A 26086-nucleotide genomic window follows, 5' to 3' on the forward strand; every position below is an offset into this window, starting at 1 on the left:
CAGAGAAGGGCAACAAAGCTGGTGAGGGGCCTGGAACACAAACCCTGTGAGGAGAGGCTGAGGGAGCTGGGGTTGTTTAGCCTGGAGAAGAGGAGGCTCAGGGGGGACCTCATTGCTGTCTACAAGTACCTGAAGGGAGGTTGTAGCCAGGTGGGGGGTGGCCTCTTCTCCCAGGCAACCAGCAATAGAACAAGGGGACACAGTCTCAAGTTGCGCCATGGTAGGTCTAGGCTGGCTGTTAGGAGGAAGTTGTTGCCAGAGAGAGTGATTGCCATTGGAATGGGCTGCCCAGGGAGGTGGAGTCACCGTCCCTGGAGGTCTTCAGGAAAAGCCTGGATGAGGCACTTAGTGCCATGGTCTAGTTGACTGGATAGGGCTGGGTGATAGGTTGGACTGGATGATCTTGGAGGTCTCTTCCAACCTGGCTGATTCTATGGTTCAAGAAGAAAACTCCCCTCTCCTCAGCAAACTTCTCTTACTATGAATGCAGTGTCCATCATATGGATGAGCCAACTCAAGTCAACTTTCCTGGCTGACACAGAACTGCTAATGACCTGCAGCCTATGGCTGCCCTGAGATTCTGTCCCTGCGAAACCAAGAGAGTTTTTTAAACCATTCATTATATAAGTTGAGGGCATGTCTGGGATTTTTTTACTGATCAATTAAGAATGTCAGAGTTTTTGAGTTGTTTGCTCAGGGTAAGGAAAAGAAGGAAACTTTGGTATTTGGTCTTTGTGACTTTGTTTTCTTACATACCGTGTTATTGTGGGATAGCTGCAGTGCTAATATATGCATTGTGCACCTAAGAGCTTGGAAAGCAATCTCTAACTCAGTAGGTTTGCTTCTCTCTTCAGGCTGCTTGCAATTTGCTACACTTCTGTAGAGTATTAATTCTGAAAATCAGCTTGCTATTTCTTGGTCTTGTTTGGTCAGTTTTTTCTGGTACACCAGTTGCTTAGAATTAAATGTTTTCATAACCAAAAGTTCTGAATGCCCACGTTTTAATTTTGTTGTTAGCACAGGTAAAAGATATTTTTGCAGAGAATGTGATAATCAGACAAAAATTAGCCTGTAATAACTAATGTGATGATGTAATCTATCACCAAGTCAGAACAGTATATGACATGGATGCCAGAGAGGTGAGAGTCAGAGCCACTGAGTGAAAACTTCTATTCGAAGCTGAAATGATGTTTTCTTACATGCTTGTATTCAGCAGTACAGTGGTACTGGGTACAAGCTTTTCCCCATGAACAAAATAACTGCTACAAAGAAAAGCAACTGCAATGAAGAAGGAATAAGTTGAACAATGCTGAGCATGTCTTCTAAACATGCACCTTCCATTATTTTATGCAGTAGCTGTAATGACAAGTAGGTTTTTGACCCATCTTTGCTAAACTAAAAATTTATGGGAGTAGTAGACTATTTTTGCATATGTTTCACAGTATCACCAAGGTTGGAAGAGACCTCATAGATCATCAAGTCCAACCCTTTACCACAGAGCTCAAGGCTAGACCATGGCACCAAGTGCCACGTCCAATCCTGCCTTGAACAGCTCCAGGGACGGCGACTCCACCACCTCCCCGGGCAGCCCATTCCAGTGTCCAATGACTCTCTCAGTGAAGAACTTTCTCCTCACCTCAAGCTTAAATTTCCCCTGGCATAGCTTGAGGCTGTGTCCTCTCGTTCTGGTGCTGGCCACCTGAGAGAAGAGAGCAACCTCCTCCTGGCCACAACCTCCCCTCAGGTAGTTGTAGACAGCAATAAGGTCACCCCTGAGCCTCCTCTTCTCCAGGCTAACCAATCCCAGCTCCCTCAGCCTCTCCTCGTAGGGCTTGTGCTCAAGGCCTCTCACCAGCCTCGTTGCCCTTCTCTGGACACGCTCAAGCATCTCAATGTCCCTCCTAAACTGGGGAGCCCAGAACTGAACCCAGTACTCAAGGTGTGGTCTAACCAGTGCAGAGTACAGGGGCAGAATGACCTCCCTGCTCCTGCTGACCACACCATTCCTGATGCAGGCCAGGATGCCACTGGCTCTCTTGGCCACCTGGGCATACTGCTGGCTCATGTTCCACATGAAATAAGCTTTTTTTTCTCCATATGAGATACCATGTACATTTAGCATTGTTTTTTACTTAGCTGTCAGAGAATGCATGATGATAGTCATCAGAATTTTCTTTAACATTTTTTGAATCTGTAATTTTGTCTTAATGCAGAGTTGTGGTGGTTTTTTCAAAGCTATCTTATTGTATCCTTTTTATTATGTTTACCTTCAGAATTTCCTTTTGGTGTATGCTTCGAATTTCAAAGGTTAATAGAGGAAATCCCTTTTTCTGTTTATTGTACTCTCCTTTTGATGTGGCCAGCGACACAGTCTCTTGAAAGAGGTATCTAGCAGCTAATTGATGCTGAGCAGAGCAGCAAGAGAAATCAAAGCTTTTGTTATCGTCTGCTGAACTGGCAATTTATATATTGATGCATGAGAACCTGCTGACTTGCAAAGAAAGATTGTGAAAACAGGACACTAATTGCCCATTTCATAGAAGTTCCAAGTGGGAGAGATTAGGGGACTGCCAGAGTAAAGAGATTGTGCATTTGAGTCAAAATGCTTGGTTCTCTTAGTTCCTTAGTTATAAATTAACTGGGCTTCCTAGAGTGGTGGTGGGGATTCCCAAATAGTAAAAAAAGTAAATAAGAGATGAAAATTAGTTCCCAAGAATTTTAGAACCATAGACTATCCTGTCCATTTTTGAGTGGGCAAGAAGAAGTAAAGAATTGCAAGTTCAGCTTCACAAACTCACTCAGTGTAGGACAGTTCTGGGAAGGAGGCTGGAGCACACTGCCAAAGTGGAGGCAGAGACCAGACAAATAAACTGTCGCTTTCAGAGGCAACTCTCTGGTGGATCAGCTGCTCCTGAAAGGCAGGTGCTCTTCTGTGGAGTAAAGTTTCATATGCCCAGCCTTTGGTAGCAAATTGGCGTGGAATTTTCTCCTAGTTGATAGAAAAAATGGTTTACACACCACCTGAGCACCAAATAGTTAGCATTATGTTTTGTATGTACAAAATAACAAATGGCAAAATGAACAAATTAGCATGTTTGATACAGCTATTTTTGGATCACACCTTTTCCTAGAAAGTGCTGCTTTCCTTTCCTGCCAAAAAGAATATAAGGCAAAGATTTGCGGTGGGAGGGCACTTACATGATGATTCATTGTAAGCAGGAAGGTGTTACACTTGGGGTTTTTTTGTTCTTGTGATTGTCCTTACATGCATTTTTATATATACTGTAGGTGCAGTAGTTGAATGTGGCCTATGTCTACTCCATTTTACATTAAAGGTCCATTCTTCTGCTGCTCCTTTTTGATAGCTCTTCCATCTCAGTACACTACTCTGTAGTGTAGGTGGCTGCTTTTTAGCATGCAATGCAAGGTTTGCAACTGTGTATCAAAATATCCTTTTATCCTCCATATTCTTATAGAAAGATTGGGTTTATCTCAGTCAGTAGTTGTGGTGGTTTGGGTGTTCCCTGCCCCCACACACTTTAGAAATCACCCAGACTATTCTCAGCCAGCTCTGGGAATATAAATGAAGCTATTTATTTACAGCTGGCACAATACACAAGCAGATATTTACAGTATATACAGTTATAGACAGAAATATACAAAGTAAAAGGTAATACAGAAACACAACTCCCCTCCCAGAAATCTGAGTCCCCAGGAGGGGCTCTCAACCACCCCTGCACCTTCCCCCTGCCCCTCTCAACCTTACCCCAGTCCTAAAGAAGAATAGAGGTTCAGCCAAGAGGTTAAGAAGCAAAGGTGAGTGGAAGGTGAGGTTAGGGAGCTGCAGCTCAGTCAGAAGCCCAAAGCAGAGTGCGACAAAAATGGCAAGAGTGTTAGCTAATGTTTTCCTTTCTTCTTCAGCAAGACTCTGAGGGGAGTAGACATCACCACTGTTTTCCTTTCACAGCCTATTATCTAGTTCTTCTCACCAAAATATTCTAGCTGGCTTCAAACTAACACAGTAGTACAGTACACTGTCATACTTCAGTAGGAATTATGTGCCTAATGGTTACTGAGGTTAGAAATAACTTTAAGGGGCACCAGGTATTGTAACATGATGACCACAGAGAAGCTTAGGCATTAACAAGATCCTTTTGTTTTCATGTTTCCCTGAATACTTAGTTCTGTGACAGGTGGTCAAGAAAAGCTGTTCCTGTGTAAATTTACCCAATTATATTTGTGTAGCAGCCCTGTAAAAGCATTAACATATTAACCATTAAAAGTAGCTGACAGTCTTTGGAGCCACTTCAGTGTGCCTACTTGAATGGAAAATTGGATGTGGGTTTTTTTTTCAGATAAATCATAAATAATTTATTTAGTTGATGCATGCAAATGTAAAAATATACATTTGTCATTGCATATTCAACATACTCTATTATTCTATTAAGGTTTTTCATGACAGTGATGAGGCAGGGGAAGGAAATTAATTTTTAGGTGAGCATTTTGTAAGCATTGGTAATGCAAAAAGTTTAGATAGTTTTATTGACAAAATGGTAGCTTCAAATATTAGATGCAAGATTGTTTTTGCTGGCCTTTACTGCTTATCTCTAATACGTATTCATATTGTGAGGATTTCACAGTATCACAGTATCACAGAATCACCAAGGTTGGAAGAGACCTCACAGATCATCAAGTCCAACCCTTTACCACGGAGCTCAAGGCTAGACCATGGCACCAAGTGCCACGTCCAACCTTGCCTTGAACAGCCCCAGGGACGGCGACTCCACCACCTCCCCGGGCAGCCCATTCCAGTGTCCAATGACTCTCTCAGTGAAGAACTTTCTCCTCACCTCCAGCCTAAATTTCCCCTGGCACAGCCTGAGGCTGTGTCCTCTTGTTCTGGTGCTGGCCACCTGAGAGAAGAGAGCAACCTCCTCCTGGCTACAACCACCCTTCACATAGTTGTAGACATCAATGAGGTCACCCCTGAGCCTCCTCTTCTCCAGGCTAAACAATCGCAGCTCCCTCAGCCTCTCCTCATAGGGCTGTGCTCAAGGCCTCTCACCAGCCTTGTCGCCCTTCTCTGGACATGCTCAAGCATCTCAATGTCCTTGTTAAATTGAGGAGCCCAGAACTGGACACAGCATGAATGGAATACACAATTGAAGGCAGCACTTCAAACAAGAAATAAGGATGTTTAACTTAATGATTAAAAATGGAAATGTTGTTAAGAGTCCATTCTTCTGAGGTTTTCTGATTATTTTATAGCTGAGAAAGTTACAGGCTCTTTCTGATGAATCAGAACTTCATTCATGGTTTGTGGTTGTAGGCTTTGGCTCCAAATTCAGCCTATCTATTCATCCCAGATTTGGAAGACGTTTCTGTAGAGTATATTATAGCTACAGAGACTCAGACTTACACTTCATAATATAAAATGGCCTCTTTGACATTTCCTTACTGGGGAGGCAAGAAAATAAAAAAAAATAAAATACAACCTTGGGGCTGGGAAGCATTTAAATGATTTTTTAAAAAAGCCTTTTAAAGAAGTGTATCTCCAGGGTAAGTAGACTGCTGTGAATTTCTGTTACTCAGTGGCCATTTCACATTATTACACATTTTAACCTTAACTTTGCCAGTCCTGAACCTGTGGTGTATAATGAAAATGTCTACCATGAGTATAAATATATTTTATGTAGTAGCTGCTGTAGCAGTGATACAGTGATCTGTGAGGTCTCTTCCAACCTTGGTGATACTGTGATACTGTGAAAATTTTACATATAATTAAATGTTAAGATTCTTAAGAGTACTAGAACAAGGTATCACAGTATCACACAGTATCACAGTATCACAGTATCACCAAGGTTGGAAGAAACCTCATAGATCATCAAGTCCAACCTTTTACCACAGAGCTCAAGGCTAGACCATGGCACCAAGTGCCACATCCAATCCTGCCTTGAACAGCCCCAGGGACGGCGACTCCACCACCTCCCCGGGCAGCCCATTCCAGTGTCCAATGACTCTCTCAGTGAAGAACTTTCTCCTCACCTCAAGCCTAAATTTCCCCTGGCACAGCCTGAGGCTGTGTCCTCTCGTTCTGGTGCTGGCCACCTGAGAGAAGAGAGCAACCTCCTCCTGGCCACAACCACCCCTCAGGTAGTTGTAGACAGCAATAAGGTCACCCCTGAGCCTCCTCTTCTCCAGGCTAAACAATCCCAGCTCCCTCAGCCTCTCCTCGTAGGGCTGTGCTCAAGGCCTCTCACCAGCCTCGTTGCCCTTCTCTGGACACGCTCAAGCATCTCAATGTCCCTCCTAAACTGGGGGGCCCAGAACTGAACACAGTACTCAAGGTGTGTTCTAACCAGTGCAGAGTACAGGGGCAGAATGACCTCCCTGCTCAGAATATGCAGGTGTTTGCAGTAGGCAAAAAAAACCCCTATTGCATAAAAGAAAAGTGCTGTTATGGAAGGACACTGGAAGCACATGCATGTAGCTGAAGCTGTCTTTGAATTTTGAGGCCTTTCTGACATAAGTCACTTGTTACTCTCACCATGCAAGCAGTCACTGCTTTATATCTAGGGCTCTTCAATACCAAAGTCATATTTGTATCTGGCCATTCATCTTTATTCAGTTCATTATCTATTCATAAACCATCGTTAGTAATAACTAACTTCTACTGTTAGTTTTCCCAAATCTGCAGGCCTCAGATATATTTTTCTGTGGTTATTGCCATTCGCTGCTAGGGTACAGGGAGTTGCTCTGACATGGGCACCCTGCTCCCAGAGCAGGATGAGATGTGTGCAAAGACAGGCTTCACAGGGTCAGCTCGGGTCCAGCAGGACTGAGCCATTGCTGCAGTCACTGCAGGCAGAGTTGTTGGTAGTGGAAAAAGTCAAGGGAAATGCAACAGCAGCAACCCAAACAGGGATGAAGAAGCAGCAGAGGCAGCTGTAGCAGCTGCTGCCTCACAAGAGCATGAGGAGAGAAACAGCAGGAATAGCAATAGATGCTGGATGGGGTGAAGGGAAGAAAAAGGCTTCACTTAAAGCCCTTAAGTTGCAGACATGGAGAAGTTATGGCAGCAGAAGCCTTCTAGGCTTTTCATAGCTATCCTTGGCTAGTCTCCATCTCAGGGCTGCAGTCTGTTCATGGCATATTGTCTTGGGTTCAAATGCAGGCTCCCAGAGACTAATTAATTTAATAGACCCAATGACAATTTATAGAATTTATAGAGTGCCCTCCCCTCTTCCCCCTCCTTTCCCAAAGATGGGGAGAGAGAGAAAGGTAAGCACACCCAAATAAATCAATCTCACTCGATTTGGAAGTTAAAAAGGAAAAGTTTAACAGCAACTTAGAAAAGGTATTGGAGGTAGGGGAGTTTACAAAGGATAAGGAAGGGAAACCAGCAAAATACAACAAGGGATGGATACAACCCAAGCAATGTGATGGTGTCTCTGCCTCGTGGCTGCCATGTGGTGTGCTGGTATGCAGTGTGAGTGTGTGTGTTGAGAGGGGGCGAAGAAAAAGAGGGAGGAGCAGGAAGCTCCTCTCTTTTATAGGGCAGGAAGTGGGGGGAGTGGGTAACCATCACCTGGAGTGTGGCCCACCCCTGGGGAGGGGACAAGACCCCTAGGGTCAGGCTCAGGGTTACTCCCCCTGGGGTGTTAACCCTATACACGCATGAATTTTGCATGAATATTTATGTGAATACACGATGGCTGGGGGAGCCCTGGTCACCTGTGAGAGAGCAGAAGATGAGTGGTATTGCCTTGTCAAAATAGAGGGATCTTGACAAACTCCGAAGTGCAGGCCCTGAGGGATGTCAGACTCAGGAACTGAAGTGTTTGTGAGGTACGTGTGCTTCCAGAGACAGATAATGGGGCCGTGAGGGCATTTTCGGGATAGCAGTTCCAGACCTGGCTTCCTAGCAGATGTTTTGTCTTGTTCAATTGTGTCCACCTTACAGACAAGCGTGACAAGGAATCGCACACCTCATTTCTGCCTGAAACACTGAATGCAGTTCTGCAGGATTTTAGGTACTATGGTGAAAGCCAAATATTACAGTGTTGGGCACGGGAACACAAAGCTTCTGCCTGCCAAGCGCCTTTCGACTGAGAGAGACCTTAAGAAAACTCTGTACTAATGCCAAGCTTTCCATAACAGAATCAGAAGTTTAGTTGAAAGATGATTGTGTGTTGGGTTGTTTCATACACAGCACTAATTCTTAGCGCCATAAGAACCCTTTTTTCCTTGTAAATAAATTGAACACTGCCTTTGAAGGATCATCTGCTGTCCTCTTCAGTGTGCAGCAGCAGACAAAAGAAGTATTGTCCTCCCAGGAGACACAATTAGGTGGGGTAGTGGGGAGTTACTGATTGAAGAGGAGGACTGCGGGTGGGGTAGTCTCCTGTGTCGGTTTCTGGCTACAAGGTTTTGCTGTATCTGTTCATTACAAATAATCTGTCATAAAGTTCTAATTAATAGTTGTCATATCCTTAAGGAAACCTAGAGGAGTCACTTTAGACATCAGAGATAACAGTAAAGATACTGATGACTGTCCTGTATAAATCAGTGATTCACTAGAAAACATTTTGTTGATGCTTCTATTTGGTGGGTAGTCAGGGGATACTGTGATCACCATGCAGCCAGCCACCTTGCCAGCTGGCATTATGAGTGGATCAGCATAATTAATTTCAAAATCAGTCAGCAGATTATACTGGGCAACATTTTCTTCAGAGAGAAACATTAAATAATAGAAATCTTTGAACTGCTTTAAGTCTCTCCACTCCATTATCTCAGCAGCTTTAGAGATTTCTTTGGTTTGCATCTCACATCCCCTGGCAGTGATGGTATTTTGCCTGATACATTAACAGATGCTGATGAGTGTGATAGTTTGCTGAAAGCTGAACAGAAAATCTCATGCTGAGCTGGTGGGAGTGCCCAAATCTGGCAGCTGTGGGAAAGATGCATGATTTACAGAAGAATAAGTCTCTGGCACATTTCAGACACCAGCAACAGTAGTACTATTCAGTGCAGAATTGTAAAGGTGATATTGACATGTTTCTCAGACTGTCATCTGCCTTCATATGTTGTCTATTTCCAGTGTGGTTTAGGAGATTCATGGATTGTACACCATTGCATATATCTAGAATATCTGACTATGCATTTCTGCATACCTCAGTTAACTGAGTCTTTTTGTCCAAAAAGCCATACAGGTGAATGCATCTTCACAACTAGGGTCTCTTTCTGCATTGGGCAGTTCTCTGTGGCTTTCCCTTCTCTACTTTGGAGATGTCCTTGTTTGGATTTTTGGGGTTTTGTTTGTTTGTTTGTTTTCTTTTTGAGTAAAGCAGTCATTTTTCCACAATTACCTTCCTTTAAAATTGACTCTCTAGTATCTTATTCTTCTAGTATCACCTTTCTTTTGGTAGGCTCATGACATACTGTGTCTATGGACGTGTTTGCTTTGCCCAGTAGTATACAAGAAGAAGGTACATCCTATAGCTAAATAGAGCTCCTTGGTTATTTATTACAGGAAATGACAGGTGCTTTTTAGGATTCTGAAAGGATTTATCACCTGTGTGAGCACCAAGTAACTCAGGTGTAACAAAGAGTTAATGCTTTTCTTCCTTGGAAAGACTCTAAAGACACTGTCAGTACTAGGTCATATGTGTACTGAAGTACTGTTTGTATATGAAACAAACAATATGTCCATCAGGAAACTGCTCAGGAGGGAAATTATGTGAGTAAAACCTTAACAAAAATAATAGTAGAGTTGATAGCATATAGCATAATACTGATCTTAATACATGTTTAATATATTTTCTTCTAGGAGAAGCCACTGACCAAATCTCTGCAACGAGGAGAAGACCCACAGTTTGATCAAGTAAGACAGCTGAAATTACATTATTTCTGTTCCTTAGGCTATAAGGCATGCACTTGGAAGGCAGCCTTTGCACTGTCATTGTATACTGCAAAAACAGTATCTCTCAATGTACTCCAGTGCTTTATGTGAGCATTCTTGGTTTAAAATCAGGAGGAATTTCCCATTATTTTCAAGATCAATTTTTTTTTTCCGTAGAAATTCTCACTTTTTACAGACATATGTGTTGTTTCCTGAGCATTTCTTCTGGTGGAGGTTTCTAAAACAACTTTGTGTCTTTAAGAAGTATCTTTTTTTTCAAGTGAGTGGATACCCCCTAGTCTTTCTTTTATGGGCTTTCTCTTATGGTTAATATGAGTGCCTGTAGAATCAATGTCAGTGGCATTACTCTGTTTTTTCTCTCTAGCTGTGATCCAGCATGACTTAATGTATGCTGCACTTGACACTTAACTTATGCTTAATTTTAATTATAACAGGTTGGCTCAGTTATAATTTTAATTATAACTGAGCCAACCTGTTATAATTAAAATTAAGCATAAGTTAAGTTGCCAGGATAAATGCCTTTGTACAAGATAAATAATAATTAGAGAAAAGTGGCAGGGGGAAATAATTAAATGCTAAAACAGAATTTGTATCATTAATTAGATTTAATAAAATGGTAATATTGTAATTAATAAAATGTATATCTCTCATTAGATTAATAAATTAATGATATAAGAGAAATGGAGCTAGTATAAAAAGGAAGCCAACAGCAATGTACACACTTTTTAGTGGTGCTGTAAGATATTTAGATTTTGATGGCAGGTTAAAAGAAAATAAATAAAAGAAAAAGGCACCTAGAAAAATTTCTACCTAAGTAACCTGTTGAAATAAGGAAAGTTAGGTATTAAAGAGTTTTAAGTTGTATAAAACACGCCAAAACTCTCAAAACTTACACCCAAGAAAGAGGAGCGATAAACTCAAGGTGTAACGTAAGCAACAAAGGTATTTGCTGCTCCTCTGCCTCACCTGCCATTGCTGTCAGCGTTGCCACTAACTCCATGGCTGCCAACACCTGCTGCTTGCAGTGCCACAACTACAGAACAGAAGGACATACCAGAAATATCAGCAACAGCAGTGACTCTGAAAGCAGCTGTGGCTAAAGCTGCAGGTAGCATATTGATTAGCTTAATCTGGAGAGAAGAGATAGGTATGAGTAGGACTTCAGAACCTCAGATGAATATAACACGTTTAATATATTTTCTGGGAGGTTGCACCAGGAACAAAGATGTCTTGTGAGACCCCACTGGCATTTGTAAAGGCACACTTCTTAATTTTAGCTTGACAAAGTGCTGCTCTGTAGGTCGTTCTGTAGCTGCCCTTTTAGGAGAGGTACCCTGCCCAGAGGGCTATTCAGAGCAGGAGGTGAACACCAGGGCTTCTGCGTTGTGCTGGATGTCTCTCTATTGACCTTGCTGACCACAGAGACCCCATAGGGCAGGCAGACAGTGTAGGTGAAAGGAGGCTGCTTTGTGATTACTCCCTAGCTGCCTAAAGAATTTTTTGGTGGTGTTATGACATCAATTTTATACATTTTTTTTACTTCCTGTGGTAACAGTGTCACACGTAAATGGGAAAGAAAAACAACTTTAGCCACCCATATGCAAACCTTGGGATGCTTTTCCTGCAGTTTGTTAAACAAACACGTATTGGGTGGCCTTGGTTTGATTTGATGTTCATGGTTAAGAGAATAGTGGTTCTTTACATGGAAGAATTAGAAGACTTATGCTTCTCTTAGTTATTGATAAGCAGGCAGAAAATTGAACAATTAATGAGATCAGTGAATGCTTCCTAGAGTGAAACAACCATCTCTTTCCTACTGGATCAATTTACTATGGATGCTAGGGGGAGAAGATCACATACAGACAAAAACTAAGGCAAATTTCATTATGTATAACTTCTGTATCTCCTCATAACTACATATCTAGAGTCCTACCTGTGTGTAGAGTTGACAGAAAAATACAGAGCTGAGACTGTCTTAGATATCCTGCCAAAAAAAGCTTGGCTGCAGCTACTTGAAATTTTCAAAACAAACTATTCAGGCTTGGAAAACAGTGATCCTGGTGTCAGGATTTCTCATGACACCAAGATCCAAGTAGTAGGGCATGGGTTTTTAAGTCGAACCATGTAAGGGTTTTTTTTATCTTCAATTGTATGAATTGTATGAAGTTCAGCAAGTGTAGGCACACCAATGTGTGCATAATAAGCAAGAGGAGCTGGAAGTCTTAGTACAAGAGGAAATCTAAGATGTTGTCACCATCACAGAAACATGGTGGGATGACTCACACAACTGGAGTGCTGTGATCAATGGGCTACAGTCTCTTCAGGAGAGACAGGAAAGGGAGAAGGAATGGAGGAGTGGCCCTACATATCAGGGAGGCACGGGATGTCATGGAAGTAGAGATCAAGGATGATCGGGTTGAGTCCCTATGGGTAAGAGTTAGAGGGGAAGGCCAACAAGGCTGACATCTTGGTTGGAGTTGGTTATAGACCACCCAACCAGGAAGAAGAGGTTGATTTATCATTCTTCACGCAGCTAGAGGCTGCCTCAAAATCACTTGCCCTTGTTCTTGTGGGCAACTTTAACATGCCAGACATCTGCTGGGACTTTAACACCACAGAGAAGAGGCAGTCTAGAAGGTTCCTAGAGTGTATGGAGGACAAATTCTTAGCTGTTACGTGAGCCTAGCAGGGGGTGCAGCCCTGCTTGACCTGCTGCTCACAAATAGAGAGGGGCTGGTGGGAGATGTGGTGGTCAGAGGCTGCCTGGGGTCCAGTGAGCATGAAATTAGGGAGTTTTCAATATAAACCAGGGGAGGCATCAACAAAACCTCCCCACTGGACTTCTGATGGGCAGACTTCGGCTTATTTAAGGAACTAACTCAGAAAGTTCCTTGGTAAACAGCCCTTAAAAACAAAGGGGTTCAGCAAGGCTGGACCTACTTCAAGAAACAATTCTTGAAGGTGCAGGAAGAGGCTGTCCCATTGTGCTGGAAGATGAGCCAATGAGGGAGGCAGCCAGACTGAATGCGCAAGGAGCTGCTGAAGGAATTGAAGAAAAAAAAATCGGGTGTATCACCTTAGGAAAAAAGGGGAAGTGTCCCACAGGAAGAGTTTAAGGATGTCATTAGGTCTTGTAGGAAAAAAAATAGAGAGGCAAAAGCCCATTTAGAACTTAGGCTGGCCACTGCTGTTAAGGAGGATAAAAAATGTTTCTGTACATATATTAATGGCAAAAGAAGGGGCAAGGACAGCCTCCACACCTTATTAGATGTAGAGGGGAATATAGTAACAAGAGATGATGAAAAGGCAGAGGTGCTTAACACCTTCTTTGCCTCAATCTTCAATAGTGGGACAGGTTGTCTCCAGGACAGCTGGACTCCTGGAGTGGCGGATGGAGCCAGGGACCAGTATAGTCCCCCTCTAATCCAGGAGGAAGCAGTAAAGGACCTGCTGAGCCACTTGGATCCTCACAAGTCCATGGGACCAGATGGGATCCATCCTAGAGTGCTGAGGGAGCTGGCATATGAGCTGGCCAAGCCACTCTCCATCATTTATCAACAGTTCTGGCTCACTGGAGAGGTCCCTGAAGACTGGAAGCTGCCAATGTGATACCCATCCACAAGAAGGGCTGGAAGGAGGAACTGAAAAACTACAGACCTGTGAGCCTGACCTCAGTGCCAGGCAAGGTCATGGAACAGGTCATATTGAGTGCCATCACAAAGCACCTACAGGATGGCCAAGGGATCAGGCCCAGCCAGCATGGGTTTAGGAAGGGCAGGTCCTGCCTCACCAACCTGATCTCCTTTTATGATCAGGTTACCTGCCTGGTGAATGTGGGGCAGGCTGTGGATGTAGTCTACTTGGACTTCAGCAAAGCCTTTGACACTGTCTGCCACAAGAAGCTCCTGGCAAAGCTGGCAGCTCATGGCTTGGACAGATTCACTCTGATATGAGTCAAGAACTGGCTGGAGAGCTGGGTGCAGAGAGTGGTGGTGAATGGTGCCACATCCAGTTGGCAGCTGTCACTAGCAGTGTCCCCCAGGGGTCAGTGCTGGGCCCAGTCCTATTCAATATCTTTATTGATGATCTGGACAAGGGGATTGAGTCCTGCATCAGTAAGTTTGCAGATGACACCAAGCTAGGAGCAGGTGTTGATCTGTTGGAGGGCAGGAGAGCCCTGCAGAGGGACCTGGACAGGCTGGATGGGTGGGCAGAGGCCAGTGGGATGAGATTTAACAAGGCCAAGTGCAGGGTTCTATACTTGGGCCCACAACAACCCCAAGCAGCGCTACAGGCTGGGGACAGAGTGGCTGGAGAGCAGCCAGGAAGAAAGGGATCTGGGGGTACTGGTGGATAGTAGGCTGAAGATGAGCCAGCAGTGTGCCTAGGTGGCCAAGAGAGCCAATGGCATCCTGGCCTGCATCAGGAACAGTGTGGCCAGTAGGACAAGGGAGGTTATTCTTCCCCTGTACTCAGCACTGGTCAGGCCACACCTTGAGTACTGTGTCCAGTTCTGGGCCCCTCAATTCAAGAGAGATGTTGAGGTGCTGGAACGTGTCCAGAGAAGGGCAACAAAGCTGGTGAAGGGCCTGGAACACAAACCCTATGAGGAGAGGCTGAGGGAGCTGGGTCTGTTTAGCCTGGAGAAGAGGAGGCTCAGGGGGTCCTCATTGCTGTCTACAACTACTTGAAGGGAGGTTGTAGCCAGGTGGGGGTTGGCCTCTTCTCCCAGGCAACCAGCAATAGAACAAGGGGACACAGTCTCAAGTTGTGCCGGAGTAGGTCTAGGCTGGATGTTAGGAGGAAGTTGTTGGCAGAGAGAGTGATTGGCATTGGAATGGGCTGCCCAGGGAGGTGGTGGAGTCACCGTCCCTGGAGGTGTTCAAGCAAAGACTGGATGAGGCACTTAGTCTTAGTGTCTAGTTGATTTTGACTCTTCACTGTTAAGGCAATGAAAGTGAAAATGACACACTGTCACATCAACATAATTTTCCTTCTTTTGACATTTTTCTTGTTTTGAATTATATTGGTAGCTGAGGCTGAAATGATCAGATCATTAGTCACTTAAAAATATCTGAGCTGCATCCCATAACTGTAATTTCAAAAGCAGCAAAAGTAAGTCACAATCTTATCTAAAATTTGGCTTTTGCAAGTCAGCTTCAGAGATGGCAACAGCCAGCCAAAAAACTTCCTTTGTGGCAACTTACAATGAGCCAAAGAGATCTTTAGCTACTTAGAGCAACCAGCATCAAGTTTCACACTGAAATCTCCAAAACATTTAAAACTATTATGAAAGCATTGCTTACTTCCCCTAAACAGCTTTATCTCTGGCTCCCTGAAAATCCATTTTTTTTCTTGCCCTTTCTTCAGGCACTCTTTTGGGAATGCAACTTGATGGTGGTGATGGATCCAGCATCTAGGGACCTAACTGCACAGACAGAGCTGTTTTTCTCTGTATGGATGTAGTGTCAGTGCCTCCTATTAGGCAGACAGTATTGTCCTGTGGGTTCTGTCAGACTGCCAGTTGCACCACCCTCCTCAAACTCATAATAGTATCTTGAGCAATGCATGAAGTAATCTTACTTATCCTGACTTGCAGAATGTCCCACAGTTAGCCTAACAAACTGGATTCCTTACACTGAATAATCTGTTTTCCTTTTTAGGTATACATGTATGTAGATAGAATATGTGTACAAGAAAATATGTAGATTTTTTTTTCCATATGGTCTTGAATATATTTATACCATTTTAAAAAACTTATATTAATTTATTTTTATTAGGCATATTTAGTTGCCTGTTGGCATAGAGCATTACCACTGCAGCGTTAGCATGCTCTGTGCTGTTATTAAATGTACTTGTGATGGTTTGGGTGTTCCCTGCCCCCCCCACACACTTTAGAAATCACCCAGACTAGACTCAGCCAGCTCTGGAAATATGAATGAAGCTATTTATTTACAGCTGGCACAATATACAAGCAGATATTTACAGTATATACAGTTACAGACAGAAATATACAAGGTAAAAGGTAATACAGAAACACAACTCCCCTCCCAGAAACCTGAGTCCCCAGGAGGGGCTCTCAACCACCCCTTCACCTTCCCCCTGCCCCCTCAACCTTACCCAAGTCCTAATGAAGAATGGAAGTTCGGCCACGGGGTTAGGAAGCAAAGTGGATTAGTCCAAAATGGAAGGTGAGGTTAGAGAGTAAGAAGCAGCTCAGCCAGCAGCCCCAGTGAGAGTGGTTATCTATGTTTTTATTTCTTGTTCCTATACATCTCAGCAAGCCTGTGAGCAAAGTAGACATCACCATTGTTTTCCTTTCCACAGCCTGTAATCTAGTTCTTCTCACCAAAACATTCTAGCCTGCTTCAAACTAGCACAGTACTACTGAATTATTACTTAAACTTCCTATTACAGGAAACCATAAAAATGCCAATATATGAAAAGATCAAAAGGCGGACTAAAAAAAATGTAATTATCCAAGAAGCTTATCCTCACCCAAGGAAGCATTTTTATTAGTGTTTTCTCAGCTCTTACTAAAGAACCTCCTGTTCTTACTGCGGTATATAAATGTTCCATGAACTGACAACACTGGAGGCAGAAAAAGGCCACTATGTAATCTTGGACCAACCTGCAGACATTTTTCCATATGAAAATACAAAATGAATGTCATGTTTTGGTCGTGGAAGTGAAAACTTAACAAGCAAGGCCTTAGTTTTCCTACGAAACTGTTGATATGAGATGCCTGTTGCAGATGTTTCAGCATTAAATACCCAACAGTTTGTACTCCTTTTAGTTATATGACTTTCTGAGAAGTACACTGAAGTGGAAAATACAAATTGGATGTGAAAGAAAGACTGTTGCATGGCTCTGGGTATCCTAAATATAGCTAAGACAATGTTTATCAAATGCTTTCAGTAGCATTGATAGAAAGTGTAAAAATCTCACTCCTAATATCCATTAATTGGTGTATACACAAGAACAATTCAAAAGCAGAATGTGCAGACACTGAGCAAATAATAGATTTACCAAAAATAAATCAACTCTATCAATTATTAAAATGGCACTAAAATGCATATTTAATTTGCATACTGACATGTAGTAATATGAGAAAAACACAGAGCTGAGACATTAATGATTCTGTTGGTGCTGAATGCACTTTTGAATACATTTGCTGTTAAAGGACATAGAAATCCATATATGAAATAGAAAAGTAATAATCTATCTGCTATTAGTGGAAACATTTTTATATTTGTATTTTGACAATATAGCAAGACTTCTACAAAAGTATATAGATCACAGCAAGACATCTGGGCTGGATTTTGTTAAATTTGTTCTTGCATATTAGTCCAAACCAAATATTAAGCATTTACATAAAGTATATTTAATGCTCTGTGAACACAAGTTTTAAACAGCTCCTTACTTGTGGCAGCTTTCTTATCCTTAAGCTATACAGAAGGTAGTTCATTTATGATGGAAGAACATGATCATTTGTCCAACAAGGACATATTTGTACATCTGTGCACTCCCTTTCAGGAGCAGCACAGAGCTAGAATTCATCTCACTCCTGGACTTACTTCCAGTAAATGAAAGGGTTGAGTAACCAACACGCTGGCTAGACTTCCCTCCCTTCCTGTTCCCTGAGAGCCAGGTCTTTGCCCAGTCCACCCTTCCTTCCTGTCTTAAAAGTGAAATGACAGAAATATTAAAAAAAATACAGATATTGACCTTTTATCCCTACTAAAGACACACACTGTAAATTTAGCAGAGAAAGTATGGCTTGAAGAGACTTAGAAGAATCCCTTTGGCTTTTATTGTGTAGCTGGGGTTTAGAAAACAACACTCATAAGTATGTGATTAAACATGCACGAAGACTTGATTGAAACAGCTTTTCAGTCTGTTTGAAGACAGACCTTTCAGCAGAACCTGTTGTGATAGAACAAAGGGAATGGCTTTAAGTTGAAAAAGTGTAGATTCAGACTAGGTACAAGAAAATGATGATGGTAGTAAAACACTGCAACAGCTTGCCCAGAGAGGTGGTAGATGTCCTATACCTGGAAATATTCAAGGTCGGGTTGAACAGGGTTCTGAGCAACCTGACATACTTAAAGATATCCCTGCTTACTGCTTGAGGAGTGGACTAGATGACCTTTAAAGGTCCCTTCCAACCCAAGCCTTTCTGTGACTATGTTCTAATGTTCCCCAGCAAACCGTTTTTCACTGCATCTCATAATTAACAACCATTGCTATGTCATCTTCAGAAAAGCAATAGAGAAGTGATTGAAATGCCTAAGTGATCTCAGCTGACAGTGAATAGTTTGCACTGACACTAGGTGATTCATGGCTTATAACTACTTATCTGAACTCTTGGGCTTGAAGGCTTTGGCATAATTGAGCCTAGGCTACTGTAGTAATTCCTCATGAAAGGCCTCGTGTCATTGCTGCAAGGATTGCTTTCGTGCCATCTTCCACAGCAATTTGTTTCATATTTCAAGTAATAATGTGTATTGGAAACACTGGATTGAACTCCTAAAATACTGCTTTTAAAGACAGTTTAATTTTTACAGGAGCAGTTGCTACAGCTTTGCAATGCTCCATATTTGATTTTAAACTATAGTAGCTGAACAATAAGATTTTACCCTCAAAGTGTCTCATCAGCTTTAGGCCACAAGGGCTACAAGGGTGGTTAAGGGACTGGAGCACATGCCTTTTGAGGAAAGGCTGAGAGACCTGGGGCTTTTTAGTCTGAAGAAGAGAAGACTGAGAGGGGATCTAATAAATGTATATAAATATATGAAGGCTGGCTGCTAAGAGAGACGCTATAGACTCACTTGTGTCCTGTGATAGGACAAGGAGCAGTGCATGTGAACTACAGCAAAGGAGGTTCCACCTCAACACGAGGAAGAACTTCCTTACTGTGGGGCTCACAGAGCACTGGAACAGGCTCCCCAGGGAGGTTGTGGAGTCTCCTTCTCTGGAAACTTTCAAGACCTGTCTGGATGTGTTCCTGTGGTCCTGCTCTAGCAGGGGCTTGGTCTTGATGATCTCTGGAAGTCCCTTCCAACCCCTAATATCCCGTGATCACTGCAAATTAATTGAATTCTGAGGCTGAAAAAGCTGCACAAGAAATTGGAGTTACTGATCTAAATTAACTGTCATCCACAAAAATTCTTATTGAAGGCCTTGGTAATGTTTGGAAATTGCATGTGAGGTGATCAGTCTCTCAGCTCTGCTCATCTTCGTCACGGAGTTCACACAGCTTGGTTTTACAAGAGACTTTAAACTCTACTGTTGGTCCACAGGCACTGAGATATACTGGTTTAAACTTGAGCAGGTGAATATACCTGGCAGAGTTAATGACTAAGTGCACTTGACATGAAGTACATACTTCAAGAGAAGCTTATCAGCATCTATAAGTACCCGAATGGTGGGTGTCAAGATGAAGGTGCCAGTCTCTTTTCAGTGGTGTCCAGTGGTAGGACAAGTAATGAGTACAACATACACAAGACAAGGAGACACTTCTTTATGGTGAGGGTGACGAGCACTAGAACAGGCTGCCCAGATTGCTCGTGAAGTCTTCCTTCTTTGGAGGCTTTCAGAACCTGCCTGGATACATTCCTGTGCAGCCTGCCCTAGGTGATCCTGCTTTGGAAAAGGGGTTGTACTCGATTATCTGAAGGTCCTTTCCAACCCCTAACACTCTGTGATACTGTGGTTCTCATACTACTCATCACTGTGGAGGATCAAGCCTCGCATGATCTTGAGGTGGTTGCAAATCACAGAATCACAGGATTAACCAGGTTGGAAAAGACATTCAAGATCATCGAATCCAACCTATCACCTAACCCTCCTAATTAACTAAACCATGGCACTAAGTGCCTCATTCAGCCTCCTTTTAAACACTTCCAGAGGTGGTGACTCCACTACCTCCCCGGGCAGCCCATTCCAATGGGCAGTCACTCTTTCCATGAAGAATTTCTTCCTAATGTCCAGCCTAAACCTGCTCTGGCACAGTTTGACACTGTGTCCTCTTGTTCTGTCACTGATTGCCAGGGAGAAAGGACCAACTCCCACCTGGCTACAATCTCCTTTCAGGTAGCTGTAGAGAGCAATAATGTCTCCCCTGAGCCTCCTCTTCTCCAGGCTGAACAACCCCACCTCGCTCATCCACTCTTCACAGGGCTGTGCTCCAGCCCCCTCCAGCCTTGTTGCCCTTCTCTGGACACATTCAAGCACCTCAACATCTTTCTTAAATTGAGGGGCCCAGAACTGGACACAGTACTCAAGGTGTGGCCTGACCAGTGCTGAGTACAGGGGCAGAATGACTTCCCTGGTCTTGCTGGCCACACTGTTCCTGATGCACGCCAGGATGCCATTGGCCTTCTTGGCCACCTTGGCACACTGCTGGCTCATGTTCAGTCAGCCGTTGACCAGTACGCCCCCAGGTCCCTCTCTGCCTGGCTGCTCTGCAGCCACTCTGTCCCCAGCCTGTAGTGCTGCTTGGGGTTGTTGTGGCTGAAGTGCACAACCTGACACTTGGCCTTGTTAAAACTCACGGCACTGGACTGTGCCTATCTGTTCAGGTCCCTCTGTAGAGCCTTCCTGCCCTCTAACAGATCAACACATGCTTCCAACTTGGTGTCATCTGCAAACTTAGAGATGGTGGACTCAATCCTCTCATCCCAATCATCAGTGAAGGTACTAAACAGGACTGGGTCCAGCACTGACCCCTGGGACACAGCACTAGTGACTGGCTGCCAACTGGATGTGGAACGATTTATTGCTGTTTTAAATAGTTGTAGACAAATGCTGTAGCTGTAACTTTCAGTTGCAATATGTATATAATCCTTTTGTATAATAATCAGGATTGTTTTTACCCTAGCTTTTGATCTTTTAATGTTTTGCAACTTTATGGTTTCCTGTAGTAGGAAGTTTCATGTTGTAGTTCAGTAGTTACATGTTCAGTGACATTTCTTTACTTGGCAGCATAGTTTGTAGTGAGTGAGCAGTAATATTCTTTTCCATTATGCCACTAGGGCTGTTTATAAGGAGCTTTTAAGGACTGATCTTAAACATTTTTTCTTATTTATGCACATAAAGGCACAGGAAACTGTAAATGTTTTCCTGTATATGAAAGAGAAGTCCAAGTTACCAGGTGCTTGAGCCTTCTGCATATTGAGTTGGTTAAGATGATTGCAGAGCCTGTGGGTTTCTCAATATATTCTGAGTTTCAGGAAGGGTATCCAGCAGTTCGTTGCAACCCCCCCATGAGGGCAGTACCTCTGATTCATCACCTTTTCTTGCCTTATAATGTGCTAAAACTCAAATAAACATTGTGTAATAAATAAAAATAACCCCCCTGAAGAACTAGATAGGTTTTTGTGATGTAATAAGATGTAATACCAACTTTTTATGCATTTGGCTGTTGTCTGGGGAAAGACACTATCAACATGCAGCCCATTATTGTGGTTTTGGTTATGTTTCAGTAGGAAGTGCAGAATATTAAGTCACAGCTTGTACCATGGATCTCAAACAAGGAAGAACATGTCTAACCCTTAAATGAGTGTTTTGTCTTTAAGGAGATTTGAACAACACCTGTTGACTTGTTGCATTTTCCCCATAGGTAATAAATTCGATGAGCTCACTTTCAGAATACTGTCTACCCTCTATCCTGCGCACTTTGTTTGATTGGTATAAAAGACAAAATGGCATAGAAGATGAATCTCATGAGTACAGACCAAGAACAAGCACTAAATCCAAAAGGTATGATTTTGAATATGCATACATACATTATTTTCAGATTCTAAGGTAAAATGTATTTCATTTCACCCATCAACTTTTGTAACACTTCAGTGATACTCCAGTTGCTTGAAAGTTGTCATCTCTTCTGGAGCTTTTCTCTCAGCCTCTGGATGAATAGAGTAACTGTGTCTTTAAAATTGTGCTCTTGATAGTTCAAACGTTATTTCTTACTGCTCTTTTGGGTGCTATAATGTCACTTAAGTAGTGGTTTGTCTAAACTCTGTCTGTCTTCTTTGCTCATGTGAGCAGGCAATAATTCTGTGACACTTGGATGAATGATATTTTCTATGCAGCATTCTGCTTAATCACAGAAATTTCACATGCACCTATTCTGAATCCAAAATATTGTGAATAAAAGGGCAACATTGATTTAGCTGTTAAAAACAAAGGGACTAAACTATATTTTGATCTCCTATAATAGCAGTAGATCCTCAGTGATAAGGCAACAAATTGTTGTTCCTCGTTTATGTTGAGGTCAGGTGGTTTGGTACAAGTATATTCTTCAAGCTTGCAGGTTTTTTTAGTACAGTGGTACTATATTTACACACTTTAGTGATGCAGCAGGAGAATCAGCACTGGCAGACCTGGTACTTGGAAATGCAGAGGCAGTTTTTCACATTAGGATTTCGTTATAATCCAGTAACTACTGAAGGCAGTAGTTGCTGGAATGAAAAAGTAGAAGCTAGTTTTAGATGTCAAGGTAGACACAAAGCTGAATTGGAGTCTTCCAACTCTTTGTGCCAGTAGAAGTACACAATGTGAGGGCTTGATCCATCAATTAGATGTCTGCTTTTGTGTGGAGGCCTTGAAGTGCCTCCACTTCTCAACTTGATATAGGATCACCTGCTCATAAATAGATATCTTCGCAGACTCCACTCAAATTCTGTCAACTGATACTGTTACAGAAAGACATAACTATTCCTTTGTCCAGTTAATGTGAAATCAAGAAAACCAAAGCACAAGTAATTTATTTCATTGCCAATCAAGCAGAATTCTTCAGTGCATATTTTATAGTAAGCAGGAGTACAACTGAAATCACCAAAGCTCTCAATGTTTATAATAATTGAGTTGAAATTATGAAAACAATAATCTCATTTAACTCAGTTGTTACTGCCTCACATGCACTGCAGAACCATTCCCTTTAACACTTAATTTTACAAGAAACATTGTGTGGTTTATGTTATCCTTTCAGTACACTTTGGAGTTGTAAGCAGGTGACCCTATGGCTATTTTTAAAGTTTGTATTGCACGCTTCTCATCTCATACATTTATTCCTCTGTGGTGTTCTGCATGAGGAATGTGTTTGAACATTTGACAGGCAATGCCAAAGTTAAAGAAATAGCACTGGAACGAGCAGATTTAGAAAGAGGAAGTAGTTTGGTTATGAATTTTTCACTACTTTTAAGGCACTTTTCAAAATCTGTCACAAGTGTAAATATTAATTTGATAGCACGAAATAATTTATGTTTGCCTCCAAAGTGTGTTTGAGAACTGCTATCAGTAAGGAAACAGAAATGAAACACATGTTGGAATACAGGATCCAAAAGTTTTCCTTGCTTTTGTTTTGGGTTTTTTTCTTTTAAAAAACATCTGTTAAAAACATCTTAAACCAGAAAAAAAAAGAGGAAGAGGAGAGTGACATTTAAATATTTGAAATAAGGTGAAAGTCACAGGTTAGATTTGGCCTACTTATCTCAGATTTTGAGAGCACATCAGTGTATTGCTTTCTGAAATGCTAGGGTGCAATCTAAAAGGTAGAACAGAATCCCCTGTTATCTGTAAGTGAAGAAGATGTATAATATGACACATCTGCTAAATACTATGTTTCCTGGTTTGATTTCACAGTGATGAACAGCAGAGGGACTATTTAATGGAGAGAAGAGACCTGGCTATTGATTTTATTTTTTCTTTAGTATTAATAGAAGTTTTGAAACAGGTATGGAGTTCTTAAATTATCTGTTAACTAATAAATTATGGCAATTATCAATAGCACCGAATTATAAGATTCATGTTTCTATTTCCATCTTTAATAGTCTAATTAAAAAAAAAAAAAAAGAAATAATCCTGCATGCTTGTTCACTGCTGTCTCTCTTGCATGTGTAGGAGCCATGTTATTCTCTGTTCATATAGCTTTCATTTTGCCAAGTCTTTAGAGATTAAGTATTTCCCTTAAATACTAAGTAAATTTTAAATGGCTGTCTCATTTCATCTGTTTTGTTGATCTGATGCTATGATCTGATGCTATTTCAGCTAATACTGTATTCTTGATCTGATGCTATTTCAGCTAGTACTGTATTTCTACTGGAAGATACCCATGAGTAAGGCTAGCCCTAAGGTATGCAACTTGAAGTGTAATATATGTGTACTCATTATGTTTTATTTTGTGTTTGCAGATTCCACTTCATCCTGTTATAGACGGTTTGGTACATGATGTTATTAACTTGGCTTTCAAGCACTTTAAGTACAAAGAAGGGTAAGGCTCTTTTTCACACACAGATTCTATGAATTCTTTTGCAGTTTTGTGTTAGCAGTGTGATTTCTCAATCAAAAATTTTTTCTTGTCTCTTGCTAGGTACCTTGGTCCTAACACTGGAAATATGCACATTGTTGCGGATTTGTATGCAGAAGTAATAGGTGTCCTAGCTCAAGCCAAGTAAGCAAAACTGAATATCATACTTCCCCCCATAAATCTGAGAAATTCTATTCACTTAGCATATGAATACTCTGATTTTCTCAAAGATAGCATAGGAATTTTCAGTTTGTGTGCCCTCTATGCGTCCAGGTATTCTAGATCACTAGGACTCCAGGGAATCACAGGCTTTCTGCATCTAGTCAAATGATGCTGAATAAATTCAACTACAGCAGTGTTGTTTTTATTATCTCAACAGTGACGTCTGTGGAAAGCCCAGAGGGATGAAGAGAGTTATTTTAATTATTATTTTGTTTTTCTATATACTGTTTTTTCTTTAGATGGGCAAACCTAAAAATGGCTATCCTCCAACATACCAAGATTTTAAAATCTGTTTGAAGTTAGTTCAGAACTTAATGCATCTGCTTCTGAATCCTTCACCCTGTACTTCTTAGAGGAGGTGACATGAAACACTTTGGGGATCAGTTCTTAAATTTTGCATCTAGAAGCAGAGAGATTCAGAAACTCCTGTACCTAATAAAATATTGTAAGCTTATACTACAAACTACGCAGAGGGTGAAATTTACTGCTGTAACACAGTGATCTTTGTCTACTGACAGCTTGGTTGAGAGGGAGTCTGTTCTACAAAACCAGTCAGCTTAGCTTGATGTACCAAACCAGTTAGAGTTCCTGGAAATCATACAAATTTTAACAGACTTCAGCTAAGACCTTACCCGAGCTTTTAAATTGGCTGGGTCAGAGACAAAAAGGGATCCAAAGCCTCAAGTTGAATGTCAGAAATAAAGAACACCTATTCCCCATAAATGCTGGTGTTTTTTCTCGTGATTCCAAAGGGCCTTGCTACAGACCCCAATGGGCTGCTTCTTGCCAACCTGTTACTTTTGTTGTTGCCTCTGATAGAGAGATGGAAGTTTGGTATGTGCTACATGTGCCCGGGAAAATAACATTCTTCTCATTTTCTCTCAAAAAATACAAGAGGCCCTGTTGGATGATTTTCCTATATATTATTTTTAGGGATAGTGTGCCTCTTAAGACATCTCCAACAGATCTGTAGAGGAGATCAAAAATGGTCACAGACTCCTCCATTGCAAGTTGTTCCTTAATTGTTACTACTATAGTAGCTATTATTAAAAAATCTGAAGAAAGGAACAACCTATTAGTATATTTTAATCATTAAAGCATTTTATTTTGAAAAAGTTGCGTGTACTTGGAAAAAAAATTCTTTGATCTTGGATTTTTTAAAACCATATGAGAGGGATATTCTAATGATATTGTTAGCTCTTATGTAAAAGAGACACTTGTAAGAAAATGTAAAAGATGTAGTTCTCTAAAGGAGCTGAAGTCAGGCTATATGCTTCATTTTCTGAGTGTATCAGAAGTGAAAGAGAACTAAACCCCCCCAAAAATTATTCACTTACTGACTGACATGCTGTTCTGTAACCAGAGCTGATTTTTCTTTCGGTTTCCCCCCATTTATATACCTTACAATACATTTCAAATGCTAATCTCTGCTTTTTTGTAACTAACCAATGTGAATTCCTAGATTTCCTGCTGTAAAGAAGAAATTTATGGCAGAGTTGAAAGAGTTACGGCATAAAGAACAAAGCCCGTATGTAGTTCAAAGCATTATCAGTCTTATAATGGGAATGAAATTCTTTCGCATTAAGATGTACCCTGTGGAGGACTTTGAAGCTTCTCTTCAGTTTATGCAG

General features: G+C 41.7%; 1 protein-coding gene across 2 annotated transcripts in view; it reads left to right on the plus strand.

Annotated features, from left to right (window-relative positions):
• Positions 1-26086, plus strand: part of FRY (FRY microtubule binding protein) — a 211660-nt gene that overhangs the window by 65240 nt on the left and 120334 nt on the right. For both annotated transcript variants that reach the window (XM_064172809.1, XM_064172802.1), the window contains exons 3-8: positions 9830-9883; positions 21546-21685; positions 23570-23660; positions 24118-24197; positions 24297-24377; positions 25918-26086. In XM_064172809.1, the coding sequence (XP_064028879.1) occupies positions 9830-9883; positions 21546-21685; positions 23570-23660; positions 24118-24197; positions 24297-24377; positions 25918-26086 (615 nt within the window). The remainder of the gene's footprint in view (positions 1-9829; positions 9884-21545; positions 21686-23569; positions 23661-24117; positions 24198-24296; positions 24378-25917) is intronic.

This window comes from Pogoniulus pusillus, chromosome 3 (genome assembly GCF_015220805.1).
Source record: "Pogoniulus pusillus isolate bPogPus1 chromosome 3, bPogPus1.pri, whole genome shotgun sequence".
Lineage (NCBI taxonomy): Eukaryota > Metazoa > Chordata > Aves > Piciformes > Lybiidae > Pogoniulus > Pogoniulus pusillus.